This window comes from Melozone crissalis, unplaced genomic scaffold (genome assembly GCF_028551555.1).
Source record: "Melozone crissalis strain CALT ecotype California unplaced genomic scaffold, PUWL_Pcris_2 ptg000018l_1, whole genome shotgun sequence".
NCBI classification, from domain to species: domain Eukaryota; kingdom Metazoa; phylum Chordata; class Aves; order Passeriformes; family Passerellidae; genus Melozone; species Melozone crissalis.
In genome coordinates, this window is record NW_026535796.1 from 29887480 (window position 1) to 29911253 (window position 23774).

Consider the following 23774-nt stretch of genomic DNA (forward strand, 5'->3'; position numbering starts at 1 on the left):
TCTCCGCTGACCCACAAATACCAATTTTAAAATAAGGAACAGGAATGAAGTCTTAAACATTGTAATGCTTCAGGACATTTTAGAAGCTACTTTTACTTTTCAGTTTTCTTTTCCACTTAGAAATAGCAACACTTCTTAAGTAGAGTATGTGAAATTAAGGTCTGTGTGAACTTCAGCTAAGTATAAGCATCTGCAAAATATGTTAAATGATATCTGACATCTTGAAAACTTAAACTTGCTTGACTTTTGAATGTCACTGATCTGGCAGAGAGAATTATGGTCTCACTTTAATGCCACTCCTTATTTCTAATCCTCCTAGAAAACCCTTCAATCTTAGCGAAAACAGTTTCCAGTTCCCTGGGATTTTGCCTTCTAGAAGCAGTTACAAACAAGAGGACTAATAATTAACACATTCCTGTTTAGAACAAACATGTCCATTATTCCATATGACCACTCTCTGAATGGTAACCTAGGTCTGATCCACTCCCATGTAACCAAAGTGACTGACCCCAGGTGTAAAGTTACAGATGTCTGGCACCACTGCTAGGGCTAGGCACACAGGAGCCAGTCCAGCTAGGTCAGAAGACATCACTTCCCAAGAATAAAACAGGTTTTAATGCTTCAGAACTATCGTACTATTAAGAAACGTAACTTCATTAGCATAGTCAATACAACTATTTCTGAGAATCCAAGAACATAATCTAAGAATACAGACTGCTGTTCCTACAACTGCATAAAAAGAGCAAACAATATTCTAACTACGCACAATCACCTCTTGTAAAAACATTCACAATCCATACAAGTTTGACTCATAAGAATGCTACATTACATTAACAGCCCAAAACGGCTTCCCTTGCCCTTATATGAAGAAGCTTTTAATTTCCATCAGTAATTTACTAAAACTCTACATCTGAAGATCTACTACAAACCACTTCTATTAAAAAAAAGATATATTCCTACAAAACACCTATTTACTTTTCCCTTACTCCTATTTGATCTTTAGGACAGGCCCACAAAGTTTAGGTAAGCCCTGTAACCTGTCATACTAATTTTTTATGAAACTAACATCTCCTGACCTTAACAGATCAACCTTCCTATGCTTTATAATAAAAAATAAGGACCACCACATCAAGAACCTATACCACAAATTTGTCAAGTTTTGTTTGCATGAGTGACTATTTCTTTACTTAAAGCTTCAAAATTCATGCTACTCAAAATTCAGAAGACTAATTCAGAATACTAAAGCTACCTGTATGTATATGTGTTCTATAATTTATTTGTGAATTTTATATCTTAAAGTGAGGCATATTTGAGAAGTTTAAAAAATGGCTGCAAACTGCTTTTGCAAAAAAAGAAATGGCAGAATAGTAACATAATGAAAAATGCATGATGTTACAGCTACTAAAAATAAAGACTCACATCTTCAGATACCAAAACAATGCATCAATAGGTACATGCAAATGATAGTTAAATAAATGATGTTTTAATGCTTTTAATCTAGAAAAAGAATAATTTTCTAACACACAGTACAATATTATTCGCATAGTATAATATAAATGCTTAACTGAGTTTGCAATCAATAAATCTAAAGTTAAAATGTGATAGTACAAGTTCCTTTGTAGGTGAAACTAGGTGAAATAAATATTGAAATATAAAATTGTATAATTAAATATTTGCTTAGCCAATCTTAACGAGCACTTCTTACCTTCAAGTTCTTCACATCATACACAATTAAGTCAAAATCAAGCAGTGATTGTACAAACTGCTTTAATCTCTGATCACATATGGGTACTCATATGGGCTGTTGTTGTCTACTGTACAACAGGGACATCTTGTTTCCCACAAAGTTAATATGTGGTACATCAAAAGCAGCTGTTCATACTCAAGTAATTAGCTGTTACTGCTTTTTTTCTGTCAATCTGTAGATTGACACCTCTGCAATCTATAGATATTAAAACTGAAAAACAACCGGTGAAGAAAGTAACTTTCTCTACACTGGATGGAAAATCATGTTGGATACCATTTCTGAAATAATAGAATATGTTGAAATGGAAACTCCAATTTCTCATGGCCAAAATTATCAAGTGTGATTATGGCATAACATTATAATTAACCAGGCAGTTCAGAGTGAAAAATAAACAAACAAATGAAAAACAAACAGCAATGAAAAACAAACAGCAATGAAAAACCCAAACCCAAACGCTCACACCTTTAGAGTTATGAAAGAGATATTCCAAGCCATTTAGAGCTAGGTTCTCTCTGAACCCCCTTCAAGAAAAAATTATCAACCACTATGTCAGAACTGTAATATTCAAAGTATGGCATAAAACTTCCATACTGTCAAAAGACAACTATAGCTTGACAAAATTCCTCAGCACAGGCTAGTGTATCCTAGGAAGAAAGCCTGAAGTTATCTGCAAAATCTTAGCTTTTAGAACACAGCTGAATAAATAATTGAGTAAAATCTGTATTTTATGATAATGAAGTATTTGGCCTTGTAATACATCTAGAAGGAATTCAAATAAAACACTGCCTGTTTATTTGCAGTTTTGCACCATATGGTACAGAAGCCACATAGCATTCAGGATAGAAATAGCAGAACTTACACTCTAATATTCAAGTTTAAAAACTACGCAGAAACCAAAATGAGCAAATAAGATGACAGAGATATTAATATTATTACACTTAATAAATAAAGAGCAAACTACACTGACAAGTTAAAAAGACATGGACACATTAAACAGCATGAAAATATAAACATGAAAGCAGTTTATTTGAACAGTGTGAACAATCTTTACTTGAAGGCTAACACAATTTTATGCTACAAGAACCAGGAAATAAAAGTCAGTCCCTATCAAATTCAAATCTAGCATCTATTTCTTCAAAAATACATACTGGCTTTGTCCAGTATAATTTTAGATGTAAGGCCTCTACCTGAGACAGCAACCCTGTCCGTAACAAGGTTTGTGTCTGTGTTTCTTTGCACAACATGTATGGCCTAAATACCTAAATATGGCTGAAAGGCAACCTAAAGCATGTAAACACTGAATCTAAAAACAACCTAAACATACGTCTACAAGTTTTAGCAAGTGGATTTTCATCTGTACATTTTTCAATTGCACTCCACAGGTAAATTTGATACTGCTTCATCTTGAATATGGAAATAAAAACAAAGATGAAAAGGAAGGCAGTAAATAAGCTGACTGTTGTAAAATGAGAATTTTGGAGAACAACAAAAAAAACATCCTTGAAGTGTGGTTTGGGGTTGTTTTCTACTTGCCTCTTGACAGGCATTTGTGAGGCCAACTATGAAAAAGAACAGGAGAACCAATCGATTCCTGGAATCAGCAGTAATGCAATTTCTATTTCTGGTATAGCTGACACCATGCCAGGGCTTATGGGTCAAAGATCATCCTAAAAGAGCTAAATCTGAATACACCTGAGTATTCTGAATTAATATGCTCTAAGCAGAGGACAATTTACATAATGGTATTCTAATTTCAAAGCTAATACAGGAAAATCATTCCTTTAAAACAAAAAATTTAAAAGCTAAATACAAGATTTTCAACTTTATATATAATAGCTTGCCACTAATTTTCATTGCCAAAGATAATCCTGAAACTTAAATAAATACTTTGTAAAAAAATAGTGTCTTTGTAAACTTGTGTATATAGATCAAGGGAATTTTATAAAAGAGAACATTAAATTTGAGGAAAAGAGACTAATTAGTCCCATAACTTAAATCACCACTTCGCATTTCAAAATCCAAACTGTGCATCAAATGTTTATACTCACCTTTTTTCCCCTCAATAAATAACCTATTTGTGAAAGGTTTTGCTAATGGGGGGGTGTCTCCAAACAGGGATTTAATAGTGAATAGTGTCAGAACACACTGCTGTATATGAAGTTATTTAAAAAAACTTATTAAACAATGCTGAGTTATAAAAAGCCACAAAAACTACAGCCATATTCTCATAAAGCCATTTGGGAAGAACTGCAAATAAAATAATGTGGCAATCTGCAACTGCATTCAGCTTTACAGAGGGGATAATAAATGACAGCGTGTGCTTTCTAAAAGAAATCTCCTGAAATACAGTAAGTAGCTGAATTTTTTGTACCTTCCTCTGCTCTTGCACCTTCATGATCAGTCATTCTAGAAGAGGGTGACCTAGATTGATTAATGATTCCTGAAGGGATGTGGGGTATCTCATCATCGCCCAGATCAGCTATCATGTCGTGAAGTTTTGTCCTGTTGACTCCTGTAAATTAATGTCAGCAGCAAAAATTCATTTGATTGCTACCGCTTGACTTGACTGAAGTCTAAAAATCCATTAAATAAGAATAATTACTGATGGGACCTCCTTAAAATAAATAGTGCTTTGCTTTTGTTTAGTAATAGTTTGGAAATCAAAAGCAGGAGTTAATAAACCAAATCTGAAAACTACATGCAAACAATTGAAATTCACTAAATCAAAGAATAACTCCTTTGTGTTCTGTAGAGCTATTCTACAATTTCCTGTAGGAGAGAGAAAAAAATCATCTTACAGCCCTACTGGAAAGTCAAGCCAAATACTAAAAGAACATTCACTATTAAACAAAAAAATGATTTAAACATTTTCTAATAATATTACACAACTTTAACTATACTAAACAATTTAACATTAAAAAACAGAGTGCTAATTAAAAATAAGCTTAAAAATGAGAGCAAAAGTACAGACAACTCATAATGGGGGTGCAACGAACAATTAACTTTCCCTGCTTTGAATGGTATTTAAATTGTATGAAATGTTTGTTGAACACAGCAGAAGAATGCTTCCACCACTGTATGAAACTGCAGATGTATATTATATTAAAATTATTATAAAAGCAAACTTCTAGAAACAAAGCATTCTGAATTATATGTACATTTAATTAATATGTAGACATTAGCAAACAAAAAGTATAATTTAGAATCTCTTTAAATTACTAAATCCACTCCTGCTTTCACCTTTATAGCTTCCACATCAAAAAGTCAAGCTTCAATTATAAAGTGTATTTCAGTAAGAGAACCTCTTTAAAGAAAACAATCCATAATGATGAAAGACATAACCAAATTTAAACCAATAAAACAGCCCTTCCTGGGACTGCAAGCAGAGATATTGTAGGCCATTTAGTAAAGAAAGCATTAGTGAACAAGTTCTTATAGTGAAGCGACATGTCTCACATTTATTAAAGAGGAAACTGAAACTAAACCAAAGCCTTTATTGCCAAAAAAGTTAAATGCAAATACTATGATTACAGATGACTTAAACTCAGAACTGTTATTCAAACAGTTAAACACTAAAATGTTCTCTTTCACAAAGTATCTGATAATTTCAGATCTTACTGGTTTAAATCAATGTGTTCAAAAATAAGTGTCCATGAATAACAGAATTCTCTAAAGATAATGGGAGAATTCCCTGCAGAGAGGGAAGACAACAAAAAGTATTTATTGAAGAAGAATTACAGGAAGTATATCTCACAAACCCCTAAAAGGATGCTGTATTACTGTTCTCATTAATATCTGCAATACATTCTCATTTTGCCAAGTAATAAAACTCCCTATATTTACGTTTTTTCTGCTTTGGGTAATTTTTTCTTTCCTTCACAGAACACTTAGTATTCTAGTTAAATATACAAAGACTGCTACCCAGAAGCAATCTGAGAATAAAACTGGCTTCCAAAAGCTTTCCTCATAAAACAGATGACTTGATCAGTTAAGTTTCATTTCATTCTCCTGTAGAAGAATGTCTAGAAACCTGTATCCCAGCTGATGAAGTGAATGTAAAATAATAATGAGAATGAAACACTCTTTTTTTCAAACAGGCTCTATGCTGAAAGGATTTCATTTCTGAAGTATAGTACTCAATATTGCAGCCAGCAGGTGAGATCTCACATGAGAAAAGTCACTCTTAGAATGGACAGATCTCTACACCACACAGACTACAAAGCTTGCCTTCATCTTTATTACAGTCAGCCATCAGCCAGGCACCTACAGTGACAGAGTAGATATATTCTTGAAGATATTACAGAGCAATCAATAAAATAACAGGACAAAAGTCATGACTGGGACACTAAACTGTTTACTTTCATGAACCCTTTGCTTTCCAGAAGAAAAAGCGTGTCTTCTCCATGTTGATAAACATAAATGGTTCTACACACTGAGGCAAAATGCCACAAATCAATGTTTCCTCTATCTGAACTGAAAGCATCTTCTCCAGGTGCTTTCATGCCAAATATATGAGCATGACAAGTTTGTCTCGAGGCATACTCAGAAGAAACTAAAAGTAGCCCCTCTGCTCTGCTATCTTTAAGCAGCCATTCATTTAGTTGGTCACTAATTGGGGGGCTGATATCCTTGCCTTTTAGTGTTTTTCACTATGGGCACTTCTTGTCCTTCAGGCATAACCTCAGAACAGTCCTCAAACATCATACAATATAGAGAGAAGTTTATAAAGGAGCAGCTGCTGTTCTGAACAACTTCTGAGCGTTTCATGCTGAAACATGTGTCAGCATTCAAGACTGTGCCACCACGACAGAAGACTGCCCAAGTTTCTGCTTTCATGTAAGTGCAAGTGTACCTTCATGTAACTGCTCAAGTATAGTAAATATTACAAGGAGATTTTTAAAGAAAAGAATGTGTCACCTCCACATAAGAAACTATGGCCAAGGAACAAAACGGGATGATCCTTTTACCCTCAAAAAAAGCCAAGGACAAAAAAAAACCTGACCTGGTATGAACAGAAGCAAAAGTTAACAGTACCATCTCAGTGTACTGTTCTTCAGAGATCAAAAGTGAAAAAGATAACTGAATATTCAGTGATGAAAAGTTTTAGTCTGAGAAGCCTTAAGCAGAGTTTTATTAGGTGGAAGATGTATTAGTCCAAGTCTGAATATAACACAGAGATTCTTATATGTCAAGAAGAGGTGATGATAATGAAGATGGTGAAATTCAGATCTCTTTTCAGTCCTATCAACTGTTATATGATTTCCAGAAATCAAGGGTAGGAAAGTCAACAGTACAGATACTGTTTTGTAAGTACAGAACAATTAAACTGAAGGAAAGAGCAGGAAAGTTTTAACATAAAAAAGCTAAAGAAAAACAGTAAAAGTATCTTCATTTCTACAGTGATATATACATATGTACACAAGCTGTGAAAACTTTCAAACTGAGAACACATTATGCTGACCTCATAGAATGAAATGAGATATGCAACACCTCCACTATCATACCCTGCAAAGGCAACAGGCTATATCTGAAAAATAGCCATCCCCTGACTTACCTGCCAAAATTGATCTTATCAAATATGGGCAAGAAAGAGGCTTTAAATTCAGCATATTACTGAAAAGAGAAGTAGACATCTGCTTTTGTAGACATCAAACCTAACTCTTTATCTATGTATTACAGTTAAGTCCTGGATAGGTGTGCTTTTTTTCTCTGCTTCTGGGGTTTTTTAACACAAGAACTCTTCAATAAACAAATTTTGAATTATTTTACAGCTTACATTGTGAAGGAAATTAAAGTTGTGAGGTGGTGGATTTTTGTTTTGGTGGGGTATTTTTAAAGATGCTTTCAAAAAGAGGTAGTAGTTCCACATAACATAGTGACTACCTGGACAGACACCCTCTTTTTCCTCAGCAAACAAGATTACTTAATGAAAACATATGTGCTAACAGAAGATGACCTTAATTAGGATGTTCCACCCAAAAGGAAACATGAGCATACAGACTAGAGAAGTATCAAAATATAGAATCAGGTGTACTTCTGTTCACTTATTTATGTGTACATGTGGAATGAAAGTTTCCATACCTGAGGCCAGGGCTGTCTCTGCCCTGTTATGTTACAGTGTAAATACAGATTATGGCAGTTACAGATGCATATCCAACAAAAGAACCCATCAGAATGTCTCTTATTATGCTGTCTTTAAAGTATTGCAAAAGATGACATTTAATGCACATTTGTTTGACATTTATGATGATATATATTACCATGCAGATAAGCTCTGATGGGACTCAAATTCTGTTAGAAGTCAAAACAATGAAGGGCAAAGGAAGAGATATGTATTCAAGATGAAGTCCCCAAATGATCAGATATGAACAGCAGGAATTAAAAAGCCCTTCAACATTATTTTCAGTTTCAGAATGTTAAAAAGCTGAGGGAAAAAAAGTCTCAAAATTTTAAATTTAAAAATATTTAAATCAATCAATTTAAAAATATTTAAATCAATCGTATTTAAATCAATCTGCCCAACCTTGAATGCATACTTTTACTCTGTGTATGGAGTTCTCTCATCCAATTAGCTCAGTGATGTAGATGCTAATTTTCAACCAGAAACAATCATGCATGTGACAAGCCAAGAATCTCACAAACCACCTTTGAAGACTATATGTGTTCAGGGTTTCCCAAAGGAGAATTCAAACTTAAAATGCTAAACAATGACTTATGTCATTTCTCAGCACTGTCACACAGTTGTCTCCTAAATACTGTCTTCTGTGAACCAAAGATTTCAAAATTCCTTTAGATGAAGAAAATTTTGGTACTTTGCAGCTACTATGGTTCAAAATGTCTAAAATGTAAAGAATTTAGTAAGAAAATGTCAAATAAAAGAAGTTCATTTTGGTATTAAAAATAAACTTCTAGTGCTACCATATATTTTATGCAAATTTGATGTCAACTGCCGATTTACATGTTACATGCTGATACAGATTAGCATGCAGATGACTACTGTAGGTTCTCATTAAAGCAAAGACTAAAAATCTTTGCTTTGTCAAAACTTTTATGTTTATGTGTGTGTACAAGTCATGCAAAAATGCTGAAAAAACAACTAACATGCACTAACTGACCAGTAACCATTAGGTGTTACAAAGTAAATTGAAATCTTAATAATTACAGAAGTCGTCAGTGTTGTATTCTAATTATCATGTAATTTAGTTAGTGCATACCCATACAATACAAACTAGTAAAAACTTTTTTTACTAGTTATCTCCAGAAATTGTTAAAAAATACTTCCAAAATAAAAGCACAGCAACCATGGGAGCTCCTGCAAAGTGACATGGGATCCCATCCAAAGGGTCCTGGACAAGCTCCAGGAGGGGGTCCATGGGAATCTCCTGAGGTTTAACAAGACCAGGTGCTGGTGCTGCTCCTGGGTTGGGGCAAGCCCCAGTCTCAGCACAGGCTGGGCATGAACAGCCCCAGGGCAGCCCTGCCCAGAGGGACTTGGGGGTGCTGCTGCCTGAGAGGCTGCACACGAGGCACCATGGGCACTGCCAGCCCAGAGAGACAAACGTGCCCTGGGCTGCATCCAGAGCAGCGTGGGCAGCAGGGCCAGGGAGGGGATTCTGCCCCTCTGCCCTGCTCTGCTGAGAGCCACTGCAGGGCTGCACCAGCTCTGGCTGCCAGCACAGGAGGGACATGGAGCTGCTGCAGTGACTCCAGATGTATGGAATGGATTTAAACTAAAAGTGTAGGTTTAGATTGGATATTAGGAAGGAATTCTATACTGTAAGAGTAGTGAGGCAGTGGAACAGGAGTCCAGAGAAGTTATGGGTGCTCCATCCCTGAAGTGTTCAAGGACAGGTTGGATGGGCCTCTGAGCAACCTGGTTTGGTGGTTATCCTCACCCATGGCAGGGGGTTTGGAACTAGATGATCTTTAATATCCCTCCCAAACCAAACCAATCTATGATGACAGATTTAATACCACTTTATGCACTAAGAACTTCATAGTTACAGAAATTTCCAGAAGCATTTTTATCAGAGAGTTCAACTCTGAAGTTTGGTTTAAACTACATAGTTAAAATAGGTCAACTGGTCAGAAAATTGACCAGAATAGAGAGACATCAAATAAGATGTTGATAAATGCACAGAAAAGTGAAAGGCATTATAAAATAAAGATTATCTCCTAAATAAAGCCACCAAAAAGTTTGTATTTACATTACAAGCATTTCCTAATTCTCCATGCCTGGGGCTGTAAAAATAATTACAAGACCATAAATAGCAACTGATTTTAATATGAACTTGATTCAAGTTCATATTAAAAAAAAAAAAAACAACTCCAAAAACTAAATAAAAACCCCCAAACCACTACCCCAGAAAAAGCCCAACAATCACCAGTCCCACCACAGTATCACAGTATTATACTTAAGGAGCAGATGAAGTCAAAAACTTTCAGAAAACGTCTTAGAGTAGCAATGTTCTCAAAATGCAAGTTGTTCATTATTTTTACACTAACATTTCTATGCATTTAGTTTTCTTCACCTCTTTAACCTTGAATTTTTGCCTTTTCAACATTTCTCATTTATGAAATGCCTGTCAAAGGTTTTGATATATTCACATTCAGCAGGTAGAAAGTTAAAGTTGGTTGCCCCCATTACAGAAAATGATGCTAAACAAAAAAAAAAAACAAAAACAAAACAACAAACAGAACTCATGAGAAAAAATGTCTTCTATATAAATAGGCAAAAAAGTGTTGCATTACAAGATTCAGAATCTGCACTTACTCTTTACCCCTTTCTTCCCCTTTCGTTCCTTCTTGTACTGTTCCTTCAGTTTACTTATTAGTCCCTGGTCTACATCCCAAACCTCAGCAGTTGGGGACAGGTCATCTTTGTCTACATGCAGCATATTATTAAAAGAAAAAAAATCAGCAATTGGCAATGCAAGCTGTTGGTGATTTAGTGTCATAGCTGTATAAGAGCATTAATAAGAGTTATTAATAAATCTTTATTTTAAAGGTGCAGTCTCCGTTTTAAGTTTATAAAAGACCAAGTTTCATTCAATACAGTTTTCCAAGGCACTGTATATTATCAGTTACATATTTGAAAATTGTATGTTAATTTGTTACCAAGGAGCAAACAAATTAAACTTCATAAGTAACTGTTTGTGTTAGATACTTCGAAATACACAAAAAAATCATTGGTATTTAGAAACAATTACTGCATCTTTAGAAAGACAGTGTTAAGAAATTATTCAGCCAGTGTTGAATAAGCAAATAAAAGCATTCATGCTATATCTCTTATGAAAATGCAAGCTGAGTAAGTCAGTGCCAGTTTGTTCATGAAGACCACCATGCATCCTTTCGCATTCATTCCACATGCACAAAAAAGAAACCTTGCTCCTACATATAACCAGAGAAACAAGTCTATAAATACAGTTTTTCACACAAAGATGAAGAAGAGTAATTTGTACAGGTGGACATCCCACCGCATTCCAGAAATTAAATCATAATTAGGAGAAATACAACATTCCACAGTAGTTTCAGAAGACATGTATTTTTCTTTTTGACAAATACTTCAGAGTTAATTATTCTTTATGAAAAGTCAGTTCTCTACTTTTCTGAATTATCCATCTCAGTAATTTCTGGAAACCTAGAATTACTAAAAAGATAAACCTGTTTCTATAACAAGGCAAATATAACATTTGCAGAAGCACTTTTGCTAGTAGACAATCAGGCAGCAAACAAACTTGGTTTGTGTGCCAGTTTAACTTTATACTCACAAACTCTTTAGGCATGAAATCACAAGACTGAGTTCCTCAGTTCCCAACTTCCAATCATATTTACAATATGATTGTACCCATTTTTGAAGTTATAACCATTATAATCATGAAAGTACACAAGAGGAGTCATACACAGCAGAAATGAAGTAATGTGTTTAAAATTAAAAAACCCAGGAGTTATTCCAAGCACATGTTTCATGACAAAACATGACAATGAATGAGCAGACAGATACCCTAGGATACTGATGCATCTGTCATCATTCAATGACAATCTTGATCAAAGGGGTGGAATACAGAGATGGCAAGGGCAGTGAAACATGAAACAGGAGCATAATGGCAGAGTCCCCTGAGCTGCCCTGGCGATGAGAAGGGAACAATGACATCCTACGCCAAACTACAGCTACATCTACCAAACTGCAAACACAAAGACCTCAGTCTTTCTGATCACTGGGCCTAAGCACTGACAGAGAGGAAGAGTGATTACTCAGGAAACACAAGAAGCACAGAAAGGTAAGTCAGAGAACATGCCCAGTCAAAGAGGAAAAAAACTGAAACCGCTAAAACTCAATTAAAAGAAAATTCCATTAAAATCTAGTTAAAACTAATCAATAAAATTCCAAAGCACCATTAATAAAATGAAAATAATCAGCTAGGTTGCAGCATTGCAGAGAAGGATTAGGGAAATAAACAGAACCAGAAGATGATCACATCTAACATCAATGTAGTGCTATTCTAAAAAATGCCATTTTTGTACATTTTAAAAGGTGCAGTGCATTAAACTGCGACAGTGCAGGTAATGATAAAATTAAAGTAACATGTTCAGTCTGTGTTCTACACTGGAAGTTTAGAAAATGTCTGTAGAGTGCAAAACAAATAGGGCACTGAATATAAAGACAAAGAATTTGAAGGAACTGGGCTCATTCAATCAACAGAAGAAGCACAAGCCTGCAGACATAAATATTCAAAACCAACACTGTTGGCTGCAAAAATGTATGCTGCACATAGAAAACTAGATAAAACACAAACTCAGATTAACTGGGTAGGCTGTGAAATTAATTTCAAACAAGATTTTCAGGAAAACCCAGCAGTGTTTTTCTCCAGCATGCCTAGACATATTAGGCTATTTCAGAACAGAGCCATGTACCTAGAAGACCTCTGCCACTGCCCCCAAGAGTGGCCTTCCTTGCACTAAACTGATACAGGACAGCACAGAGGATCCTGGATGTCCATTGATCTATATAACTGAGTGGAGAAACACTGGCTTTAAATTTTTCTATTTTCTAGAAGTTTTTTGAAGATGGCCCAAGAGACTGTGAATTTCAGTCACACACTGCCACTCAGAATTCTGGGCACAGTCATTCTCTGACTTATGGTCCATCTGTAAAGAGAACTTTTGTGTTTCATGGGGAAGAGAAATCCAGCGATGAACACGTGAAACCATAAGAAGAATAAAGAGACTTCGTAATAAGTGACATCTGCAATGTGTAGCACAATATATAACAATATGCGTAAATTGCTGTTTGCTTAAGCAAACTGCAGTTATAAATGCTTTTTTTTCTTCATACTAAAATCACAAGGATTTTTTTTCATTTAAAACTGTACATATTTTTTAAGTTTGTCACATCACTTTGACTCTTCGTTTAACACTGCTTGAACTTCCTCATCTTTCACTATTTTGAAGAAAAGCTGTTCCTAAGTAAAACATGCTCCATACAGAACACTTTAAATCACAACATTTGGAATCAATTTAACACTCAAAGTATGTTAAGGCACTTATAAAAATATAATGTGTTCATAAAAAGCTGTAATACAGCAGAAAATAAAAGCAATCCAGACTTCCAAACACTCTGACAGGTTTGAAGAAGTCACCAACAGCAAAAATGTAACTATCAAATTTGGTGCTGAAATATTTTAGGATATTGAAAGTTGGACCTTCAGATAATACTCTCCAAATAAGTAATGTAAATATTACTAAAGCAAAACTAGGCAATATATGTAGAGCCTAAACATCAGATGCTTTCCAGATACAAAACAAAACTAATTAGAGAAGTAAATATTAACTTTTTTTTCAGAATGCTTAAATGTTTGCAAATGTAAGAGGAGATAGAAGGAGGCTAATGATAGGAAAACAAAAACAGGAAGAAAGAAAAAACTATGAAAACAGAATAGAGCAACTCCTACATTATGAAGAAAAATATGGATTTAAACTGAAATATTTAAGTTCATGACTGATGCAATTGTTTAGGAAGTAATAGTACACATTCATTTAAATTGAGTTTCCCCTCAACATAAATAACTAACTGGATGGACCTGATATTTGAAATAACAAGTTTCATAGAGTTTAAAATAACTAAAATAAATTGGTTTAGGCACTGTATTATTTTATTTTAGAAAGCATTTAAGTGGGACAATATTTAAAATGCTATTTGTGATAGTTAACAGAGAAGTCTTGTCATATTTACACTGATCTTTAAAAAGTAACACAATCCCAAGATCTGATAGACTGTATCCTTAAATGCCCATTTAAGGAAAGAACACCTGTACTAAAATCAAGGACATACTGTGAAAAAAATATTACTATTACATTTGTAGGCATGTCTTTGACTGATTTAAATAGTAAGTTACAAAATATTCAAAAAAACTTACGAAAATTGTCTTCATACAACAAAACTGAGAACATACTTTGAAAGATGAAACTCTAAGTTTATGTTTTATTTCCTCCTTCCCACTTTCTTGCCTCAGATATAAGTTTTTTGGTAGCAATGGGACTGCTGCAGTTAAATCAGCTGTCACAAGTGTGTACAAACTCCTAAACTGCTCTGCCTTACTGTGCTATGGGTTCACTGAAAATGTTATAAACATTCAAACAGCTGTAAGAAAAGCATGGTGGGTCAATTTTAAAACAGACCTTAAGACTGAGTAACTACTTGAGAAAATGCCAGACATAGAACACACTGGAAAGTAATCCTTGGAAACAGTGACTTGGAATTTCAATGGACAAGCTAGTTCAAACAGTAGGTTTCAGCAGTCTGGATAAATCTTTGCATGAATTACAGTATCAAACTATCTTGGCTTTTATATACAATAGTAAGACTCATACTAGAACCACAACTTTCTACATCACTGTATATTTGAAGGGATGTTGCAAGCAAAGTGAAAAACTCTTGCTTCAGGTGCTACGAGACATCTTTTACCAAGAGATCTGCCTGTATGCCTAAATGAAAAGATCATCAAGAAACTGTTTAAATAACATCAACTTCAAAAGGGAACCACAGCAAGCAACTAAAATGATATTAAAAATAGACAGTTATTACCAAAACTAAAGGTAACAGCCTGCTCAGCTTCATCTTCCAACTAGAAATAAGACTGAGTTTTAAAAATACAGGTGACTAATCCTTTGATACTAGTTTTTAGGAAAGAATTCTTGCAAATCCTTGTTACCTTCAAAATCAAGACTGTATTATTTTCCTGGAAGATGGGCCATTACTTAATTTTTGTAAATCTTTATATTTTCTTTGCTCATTGGGATGTTTATTGAAATATGAGTTCATTGTCACATAAAATGCTCAAACAACACAATCTAATGGCAGTTTGGGGCTTTTTTCATTCATAGTCAATTTCCCATTTAAAGGCAGATATCCATTACTTGAATCACTATTCTTTTTCCTATACAAATTTTGTCCTTTCAATCTCCTCTTTTGAAACATGTAGGTTGCAGAAATTACTGACTTAACATATTTTGTTTCCCATCAAGTTACTAATAAAAAGTTGGGCTATTAGAAAAGGTTTTGGGGTTTTTTTAAATTTTACTAATACAAGCCATATTAGCAACATCATCTGAAAATCTCAATCAGAAAATAAAAGAATGGTCCATTTTTTAAGTACGTCAAAAAAATTAATTTAACTTAGGTACAAAAGTTTGAAGGTCCTGATAAGAAACAAATACAAAAAAAAAAAGAAAACTGTATTTGAAAGCAAATTTAATCCAGGTATAAAAACATTCAGAATCCTAGCCTTTCTTACCTAACAAAGAAAATATTCTCCTCTTACTTTTCAAATCAGAAACAAAATCTGAAAGAAATGTGACTACAATTGTACTTGCACCTACAACAACATATATATGAAAGTTTCACTATACAACATATAATTTTCTAATCATCAATGTTTTATCATCACATTCATCCACACATCCACACCATTTTAGTAAGTATTACAAAATTCTTAAGAAGTATCATGAACAAGATTTCCTTTATATTTAAATGCTTTTATTAGTGTCTTACCCCACTCTGTTCCATCTCCTGAACTTCGAGCTTCTCCAGCTCCCTCACCATCTTCAGCTGTCACTAAAAAGTCAAATTCTTTCAAAGCTTCTTCAGTATCAGGGTCATCTGTAAGGTCAGCAGCTAAACCTTCATTACCAATCTGCAAGAAGATAAATATTTTCCTGCATTTGAATCATAAACAGATTTTCTAGTCATTTAGGCTAGAAGATATATAGGCTATTCTCACTGAGTAATTTGTTGCAGGTGAAAACATTTTCTAATTTAAAATGCAGAAGAAACTGTCATCTCAGTTGGCCTATCAGAACAAAAAAGAGAACAGTGCCGTCTGCTGAATGTTAGGAAATAAAAAGAACACTGACACTAGCTTTAGCAACAAAAATCCCACACATCCCAGCCTTCACTTTTTTTATTTAACACAATAATTAGAAAACTTTGTTGATTTTCTTGCCCTATCAATAGCTCTGCAGAGAGAGCTTACAAACTATGCTTTCTACTGGTCCAGAAGCCTTTCCTTCTTTTTGTTTTCCAGTTCTATTTCGGGGTTAAGCATAAGCTTGGAATATATTTTAAGAAAACAGTCTTTTTACTATTTCTAACCATATCTTCACCTTAAACAAAACAAACAAACTCTCTGCTGATGCTAAGGCATTAGTGAAAAGTTTTATTTTATTGTTCAGTTCAAGAAATTTTCCACATGAGGTTATTTGCAAAACGTTCTTACTTTTGCAGAAAGAAACCATTTTTATAAAGATAACTATTAATGATTCTTTTGTTTTCTATTAAAAAAAGCTTTGTCAAAAGTCAAAAAGTGAGTGTAAGATCTTAATATATGCTTAGAGATTTACTTGATAATCTTATTACCAGACTTTAAATAGAAAAAAGGGATTCAACTTAACGCTTGAATAATCTCTTTACCAGAAGTCCAAGGTATGGTGAAAACCCCTTCCTGACAAATCAGTTTGGGAGATTTAAGGCTTGCATTAAGCCAAGCTCACACTGCCAACTATTCAGGAAAATCCAACGCAGCATTCATATTTGCAAACAGCCTGGTTAGTTACTTTGAAGTTTGCAATGTAATATATTAAGTAAACCACCACATCTATTAGTAATGCATCTGCATATAATCCACTCTGATAACAATAGTGCAACAAATACTTTGACACTACATATTTCTATCATCTCTAGAGAAAAAATTCCTTTTGAAAGGAATTTCAGATCTATTATAAAAAGAAAAAAAAATTTTACTTTGTGTTTCTTATTTATCCGATGCTTTTCTTTTCCTTCTGCAATATCTTCTATCATGTCATTCTCCTCTTCTTCATCACTATCATCTGCATTTTCTAAGAAATTGAATGTTTCAAGAACATCACCAGAATTCCTATAAAAATAAAAACATTAAGAGACAATCCATTTTACTTGCTGAAGAGATTTAGAAGCTTAACCAGATTAAAAAAATTGCTACCTGACAGCTTAATAACTTAAAAACCAGCAAAACAAGAAATCGCTGAATGAAAAAGTTGCTACATCTGCTTAGGCCCTTATTACAAAAGCATCATTCAACAGACTCCTTCCTTAAAATAATGACTCCAAAGTGATTACATTACATAATTTAACATCAACACACAATTTTCCTGTATATCATGTTAGTATAACATTCATGTATGTATGTAATAACCATATCTGTTCTGTACAATCTGTTATGTACAATCAATTTCAGTTAAGTTCATAATTGTTAGTGGTCAGCTACATCCACAGGTGCTCGCTCACAGGCTCTCCAGCCAAAAGTTCAATGTGAACTGACCAGCACGTATCAATGACTAACCAAATCAAGCTTTATGCATTTCTTATCTCTTCACTTACCTTTTGATTTCCTGTCCCTTTTGTTTTGACGAAGGAGATTCACCCCCATTCAGGATCTGTTCTAAGTTCTTTGTCTCTACTGAACCATTTGGTTCTGAATTGGAGAGCCCAAGCAAAGACCTTACCCGCTGGGAGCGTACATCCAATATTGTATCTGTATAACCTACTTCCTGAAGATACCTAGTTATGTTAAGAGAAGAAAGAAAGAGGAAAGCAGATTTGATGAAAAAGGAAACTCAGTATTCACTGCTAAAAATTAATGTCACTGTTGTGTCATTTAAGGAAAAATAAGCTTTGAATCCCTCTCACATGGAAAACCTTACTCAATACAGCTTAAATCTCAGGACTCTGAGGTCCTGAAGAACAAATCACTATTTGCCCATCTCAGTTATGTTTCAAAGAGCTCCTCAAACTGCAAGAAAAAGTATGAATACATCAATATCCAACAACGCTACTTACTGTCGCAGTAACTGTCTGCCTTGCTTCCAGGTCAATTGGCTATTCTGAGGTACTGCAGGAACCTCTGTATCTTTGGTATCTTCTGAAAAACACAGCGTCATAGTTAGCACCTAATTTATACTGCTTTTAGACACAAACAAAAATTCCCATCAAGTCAGAAATATGCATCATCATCTCTAGTTTCAACTGGGTATAAATGTACTCAAAATGTGGTACTTGGAAAACAGAATGGGGAGGGAAAAAGGGAGCGGATGGCATATAAATCTGTAGACCACAATTTTAAGGCACACTATACAAATACAGGCCCAAAGACCAACATTTCAAAAGAAGTCAAACACAATTCAACTTATTAAAGAGCCCAGCATTATTAGGAGAAATGCTTTCTTCCATCTGCAATACTCTGAAAAACAAAACTGGTATTATCAACTTGATATTTACAACTGCAAAATCAGATGTACTCCAGAAAAGCAGTTACGATAGCCTATTTTTTTCTTCTTTGGAGTCTTTTCCTTGATTTAAGATAAAAACATTCACAGCTTCTACAAAAAAAAAGTCAATTAATTTTGATTTTCAGATTAAAAAAATATTTACGCCGTTTACTCCATAACTTCCCTAGACATATTCCCTATAACAGACCTATGAGAGGGGTGCAGAGAAGAAAGCTACAATAAATTAAACAGACAAAAATTTATTGTAAAAAAGTTACCTGATTCAAAAGTTGGCATTTTCAAGTCACCTTGGTTCAATTCTGTGCCATATTTTAATTTATGATATTTTGCCCTGAAAAAGTATGCAGATGTTTATCAAATTAGTAGACAAGACTTTGATCAACTCAAAACATTCTACTGTTCCCATTTAAAGCAACCATACCAACATAGTACAATTAATCCAGCTAGAACTGTTGTGATAATTCTTGCATCAAGCAATTATTTCTAGTCTTTCAAGAACTCAGTTTTGAGGCAGTATTTTGGCAATTACTCACAATTATCAAGTAACTTACAGAGAAGAGTTTAGTGTGTTCTTCAAGAACATGGGGTTTTTCCTGTGCATCATCTAATAAGAGAACCTTTCCTGTGTATTTTTAATAAGAGAATCAGCAGGTTCAGGAACTCAGAAGAAATTTTTCCACTTGCACCACTGTCATAGGTAGCCAATCAATTTGTCTCCTGCTCCGTCTTTGCTTATGATAGCTATCCCTCAGAGAAGCCATGTTAGAGTGATTGTTTCTCTCACCACCTGTATTCTCTTCTGGATTTTCTCCTCCTCATTGACAGGAGGCTTAGTTTCTGATTTCTTCTTAGTCCTCCTATGCAAAAGCACCTCAGTCCATCTCATCTTCTGATCTCTGATTCACTAACCCTAACCTCTCCTTCTCCATCTGATATGCCAAGGCCTGAACAGCAGGCCTAGGCCTGAGCTGACTTAAAAGATGAATCCTGAACATGATGCAATTAATACCATCAAGATTCTTTAGTTAAAAATAGATGATCAAAATATCTATATTAGTTGTTCTTAATGCCAAACTGGCTGCTATAGAGACATCTGTATAACCTTGTGTAAGATATATTAAGAGATCCTCCTAACTAATGTCCCTAAGGGCTTGTTAGCAGGAGAAATCCTCCCAGACTATCCCTAGAGACTTGTCAGTGGAATATTTTAGGCAAAAACCCTCCCAGCCATGGCCTGGGCTCTGGCCCTGGCTAGTCAGGAAGCATGCCATCAGAACCAGATTATTTCTGCAAAAAAGGCTAACAAGTCACTTGGACTTGTTGATTTGGGCCTATAAAAGCTGGACCTGTTTTTGGGCAAACCTGAGACCTCACCTATAAGCAGACACATACCACATAGGATCTTCCCAATTCCTGGGAAGGCTTCTCCAGGTCCTCACTGCACAAGGACTGTGACTCTGGATAACAGTGAAGTGTTTAGGCAATTGGTGATGTATCCTCCTCAATCACTAGTCTCTCTCTCATATAGCAATGATTAGATGTATTACCTTGCTTATTTTTGCTTGTTGCTAAAGCCAAATGAGTAATATGCTTATTGTTTTATCAAATGTATCCCCTTACATCTGCCTCAACTTTAATTAAGACCATTCTTTCCACGGGCATCTGTGTCCATCCCACCACCCCCATCAATTGGCCAAACACCATCACTTTGTAAAATACTGGTCTTGGTGATACTATTTTCATGAAAATATACATAAGCCTTCAAAATCTTATCCTCTACCCAAGCTGCCTATCAAAATGTCTTCAGCTCCCTTTACAACCATGAGTCTCATCCAAACTACCTATGCCTATATGCTGGAATTCTCAAACTTCATCACTGATCTTTGACAGTTCCACTTTTACCCCCCAGATCCTTTGCAAAAATACTCAAAATCTCATGGTACAGAGCTCTAGGTGTTCTGCACTAGAGCCAACGTGAAAAATATGCATAAAAACATTAGCAGCCATATTTTGATTAAGCCCTCTAAGCAATATAGTTGTTATCACTCCAAATGAAACATCTGACCAAAGATTTAAGAATAACTGAACAACACTTAGCTTCCATCACTCATAAAAAAACTATTCTTGAACATGAAACTTTTCAAGCAAAGACACATCATGGAACACGTGCTGGACAAAATCAAGGATTTCCAAATACCCTTCTGCAATGCCTGAGCCACTACTGCAAGTGTTTTCAAACTGAAAGCATAAGCTGGTACTCAAATGGTGCCTTATTTATTTGATGGCAAGGATTTTCTTAAAGATTACACAAATTTCTGCTCAAATTGCAATTAGGCAGTCTCATTAACAAACTGTCAGTAGATGGCACTATTGACCCTTTTCAGTAAGATAAAATCCCTCATTTCATGGCAATCACACTGTAACTGAAAAATTGTAAAGCTCCTGAAGATTTTTGTGACCTGAATCCAACCGCCAACCAAACAGAATCATATTTTTCAACTATTTATGAATATGTTTATAGCTCATCCCTGCACTAGTTAGACTGTCTACCTCAGGTGCTCTCTTTAAACTGAGAGACAAAACTTTGTGCCCCATTGTAATAGGGCAATGTTCCACCAAGCTTCCCAAATATGAGACGTACAGTGAGGGATCGGAGAAAATGATTATTGGCTCAAGACAACTGAAGCATGTCTGGTTAACTTGAAGTTGGATGGGCTACAGTTTGCTAAGTTAATCCCTTGTGAAATGTTTTTTCTTGATCAAATGTTTGGTTTAAAATTTGCCCTTATTTTCTAAACCTTGCTGTTCAATCTCCCGAGAACTTTATCACATTTTCTCATGCACCTGCCTCAGGATATTTAAAAAACCTAAACCCCTTTAAGAAACTTGTCAAGCCTAGTCTGGGATTTTACAAGCACATACTACAATTTATACGCCCTATGAGGTACTGTCCATTGGGGGGGTAAAAAACCCCAGCAACCCTAAATAACTAAAATGAAAATAATTCAAGTCAAATAAAGTTGACAAAATAATTTTAACTCAATTCATAAGTGAAGCCAATAAAGCACGATAATTGAAAATCCAACCTAAATTTCTTCAATTTAGAGCTGTGACATACTATTTAGGAGCAGTTGTTCCATTTTGGAGTTACAATTTCAAAACATTAATTAAAATTCTACTTTAACTGTTCATTAGCACAGATAACAACGTATCTGATCTAGAATTATACCAATGACTAGCCACTACAAATAAGAGAAAATATTGCTGCATGCAATGAGACCAGTTGTCTTTCAAATCACAACTTCAATTTCACAGCAAAAATTTAACCTTATTAAATTCCAATCAACTATGTATTTGCATATCTATTCCTTTCCCTGATGGGGGCATTACTAAATATCTTAAAAAACACTAACAAGCTACAATGTCATTGACAAGTCACTGACAATACTCCTCCACACCACAGAGTAACTGAATTCTACAAGGGACAATGTTTCAATCTTTGGAGTATTGACTTATCTAAGGCTAGGTTTCCATGAGTAAAAAAGAGCAGAAGAAACAACATCTAACTTGATTTAACTGCTTCTTGCTATTTAACTGTTGAATCACAGCACTCAGTTGGAAGGGTGTAAATTAGCTCCAGTCCAAAGCCCACAAAGCCAAAACAGAGCCACAGCTTTATGATTTCAGCAAGTCTCAATTTAAGCACAACACTATGCTAACAAAGCTCAGAGCACACAGCCAACAACATCTGCCCGGGTCTGCAAAGCACCATAAAAGAATACACACTAGATACAAACCAAGAAACCACGTGCATGTAACTGCATAGGACCTAATTTTATTACTAAAAAATTATAAACTATCAAAGCATTTAAGGACACTAAAATAATAACATTTTACTTGTCTAAAACAGTATTACACATACTTAGAGATAAATACTAGAAATATCAAACTACTTTGTAACAACTACTGCGTTTTACTTAATCTTACACACTGACGTTCTGCCTCATAAGCTTTTCCTGAGAAATCACAACAGTTGTCTGCATAAGTTTGAGTTTCCTGACTCCTAACTGATATTTCACTGCATGAAACCTTTTGATGGCATCAGGGAATTAGCAACAAGAAAAGAAGAAAAAGGGTCGGGGGAATCAGGTGCAGCACTGAGATTTGCTGTCAACAATCTTCAGGTCTGAAATTCTCAGAATTTATTTTGCTTTGAAGCTGGAGTATTTTCTTTAGTTGTGATTCTTCAGGGGAACAATGACAAAAAAATAACGTCCATTATCCTGAATACCAAGTGCAACAAGCAAGAAACCAACATAACATAATTCTGGGATGATTTACTGGCAAGTCAGTACCTGCCTGCTTTCAATTACTCAATCCATCATACTTTCACAGTTAGATCCCTTCAAACTACTGAGCATTTGTAGCTTCCTTGTTGCCTCCCACACATTCACCAGTCAACTCAAGTTTCAATTCCCACTTCTAGCAATCTTCATGAGAATTATGGCTGAAACTTATGCCAGGATCTTCCTCTTGAAACCTGCTACAGTGGAGGATTGCACCCACTAGCCACAAGAACTAAAGCAAATAGTATGTTCCTGCTGTTATTCTTCTGGTGTACATGTTTACAAGCTTCTTAGCCATCAAACGAATGTCAGAATTTTGTGGGAAGACTATAAGGGCAGCTTCATTTCAGGAAAGGAATGAGGTTTCACCAATGCCATTCAACTTGAAATTGTGCATCCTGTTACAGGATGCCTTCACACTGCAGGTGATATGAAGTGCCTCTGATTTATCTCAATAAGTGGGCAATGCTCACTGCTTTATGGTGTACATTTGCAGAAAGTCCCTACACAGCACACAGTTCATTCCTGCCAAAATACGCAAAACCTTTTCCTTCAACTTCAGAAAGTTACTTACATGCAAGACACCTGCAGCTGCCATAATAGCATATTATTTCTTTGAAATGGGGTGTTAGTTACACCCCAAGACCCTGCATACCTTTCATCTGCCTTGAACCCAGAGTGACTTGTACATTACCTGAAGATATTGATATGACAATGCAACTTTTAACCATACACTGGCTGGAAACCTTGAGTTACTTTTCATTAAAAGGACAGGGCTGAATGAAGTAATAGATCCTTTATGCCCATTACTTCACCAGAAAATATATGATGTGCTGATGTAGCTTTCTGCATGAATATAC

The 23774-nt window shown here is 35.0% G+C and overlaps 1 protein-coding gene across 4 annotated transcripts in view; it reads right to left on the minus strand.

The window, feature by feature from the left end:
- STRN3 (striatin 3) overlaps positions 1-23774 on the minus strand; it is a 58837-nt gene that overhangs the window by 14507 nt on the left and 20556 nt on the right. The window contains exons 3-9 of one of the 4 annotated variants that reach the window (XM_054274994.1): positions 18826-18899; positions 18120-18198; positions 17661-17840; positions 17046-17178; positions 15798-15939; positions 10521-10631; positions 4119-4259 (exon numbers count right to left, since the gene is read on the minus strand). In XM_054274994.1, coding sequence (XP_054130969.1) covers positions 4119-4259; positions 10521-10631; positions 15798-15939; positions 17046-17178; positions 17661-17840; positions 18120-18198; positions 18826-18899 — 860 coding nt within the window. Of the gene's footprint in view, positions 1-4118; positions 4260-10520; positions 10632-15797; positions 15940-17045; positions 17179-17660; positions 17841-18119; positions 18202-18825; positions 18900-23774 lie in introns of all 4 variants that reach the window. The other 3 variants (XM_054274993.1, XM_054274995.1, XM_054274996.1) reach the window with 3 other exon arrangements.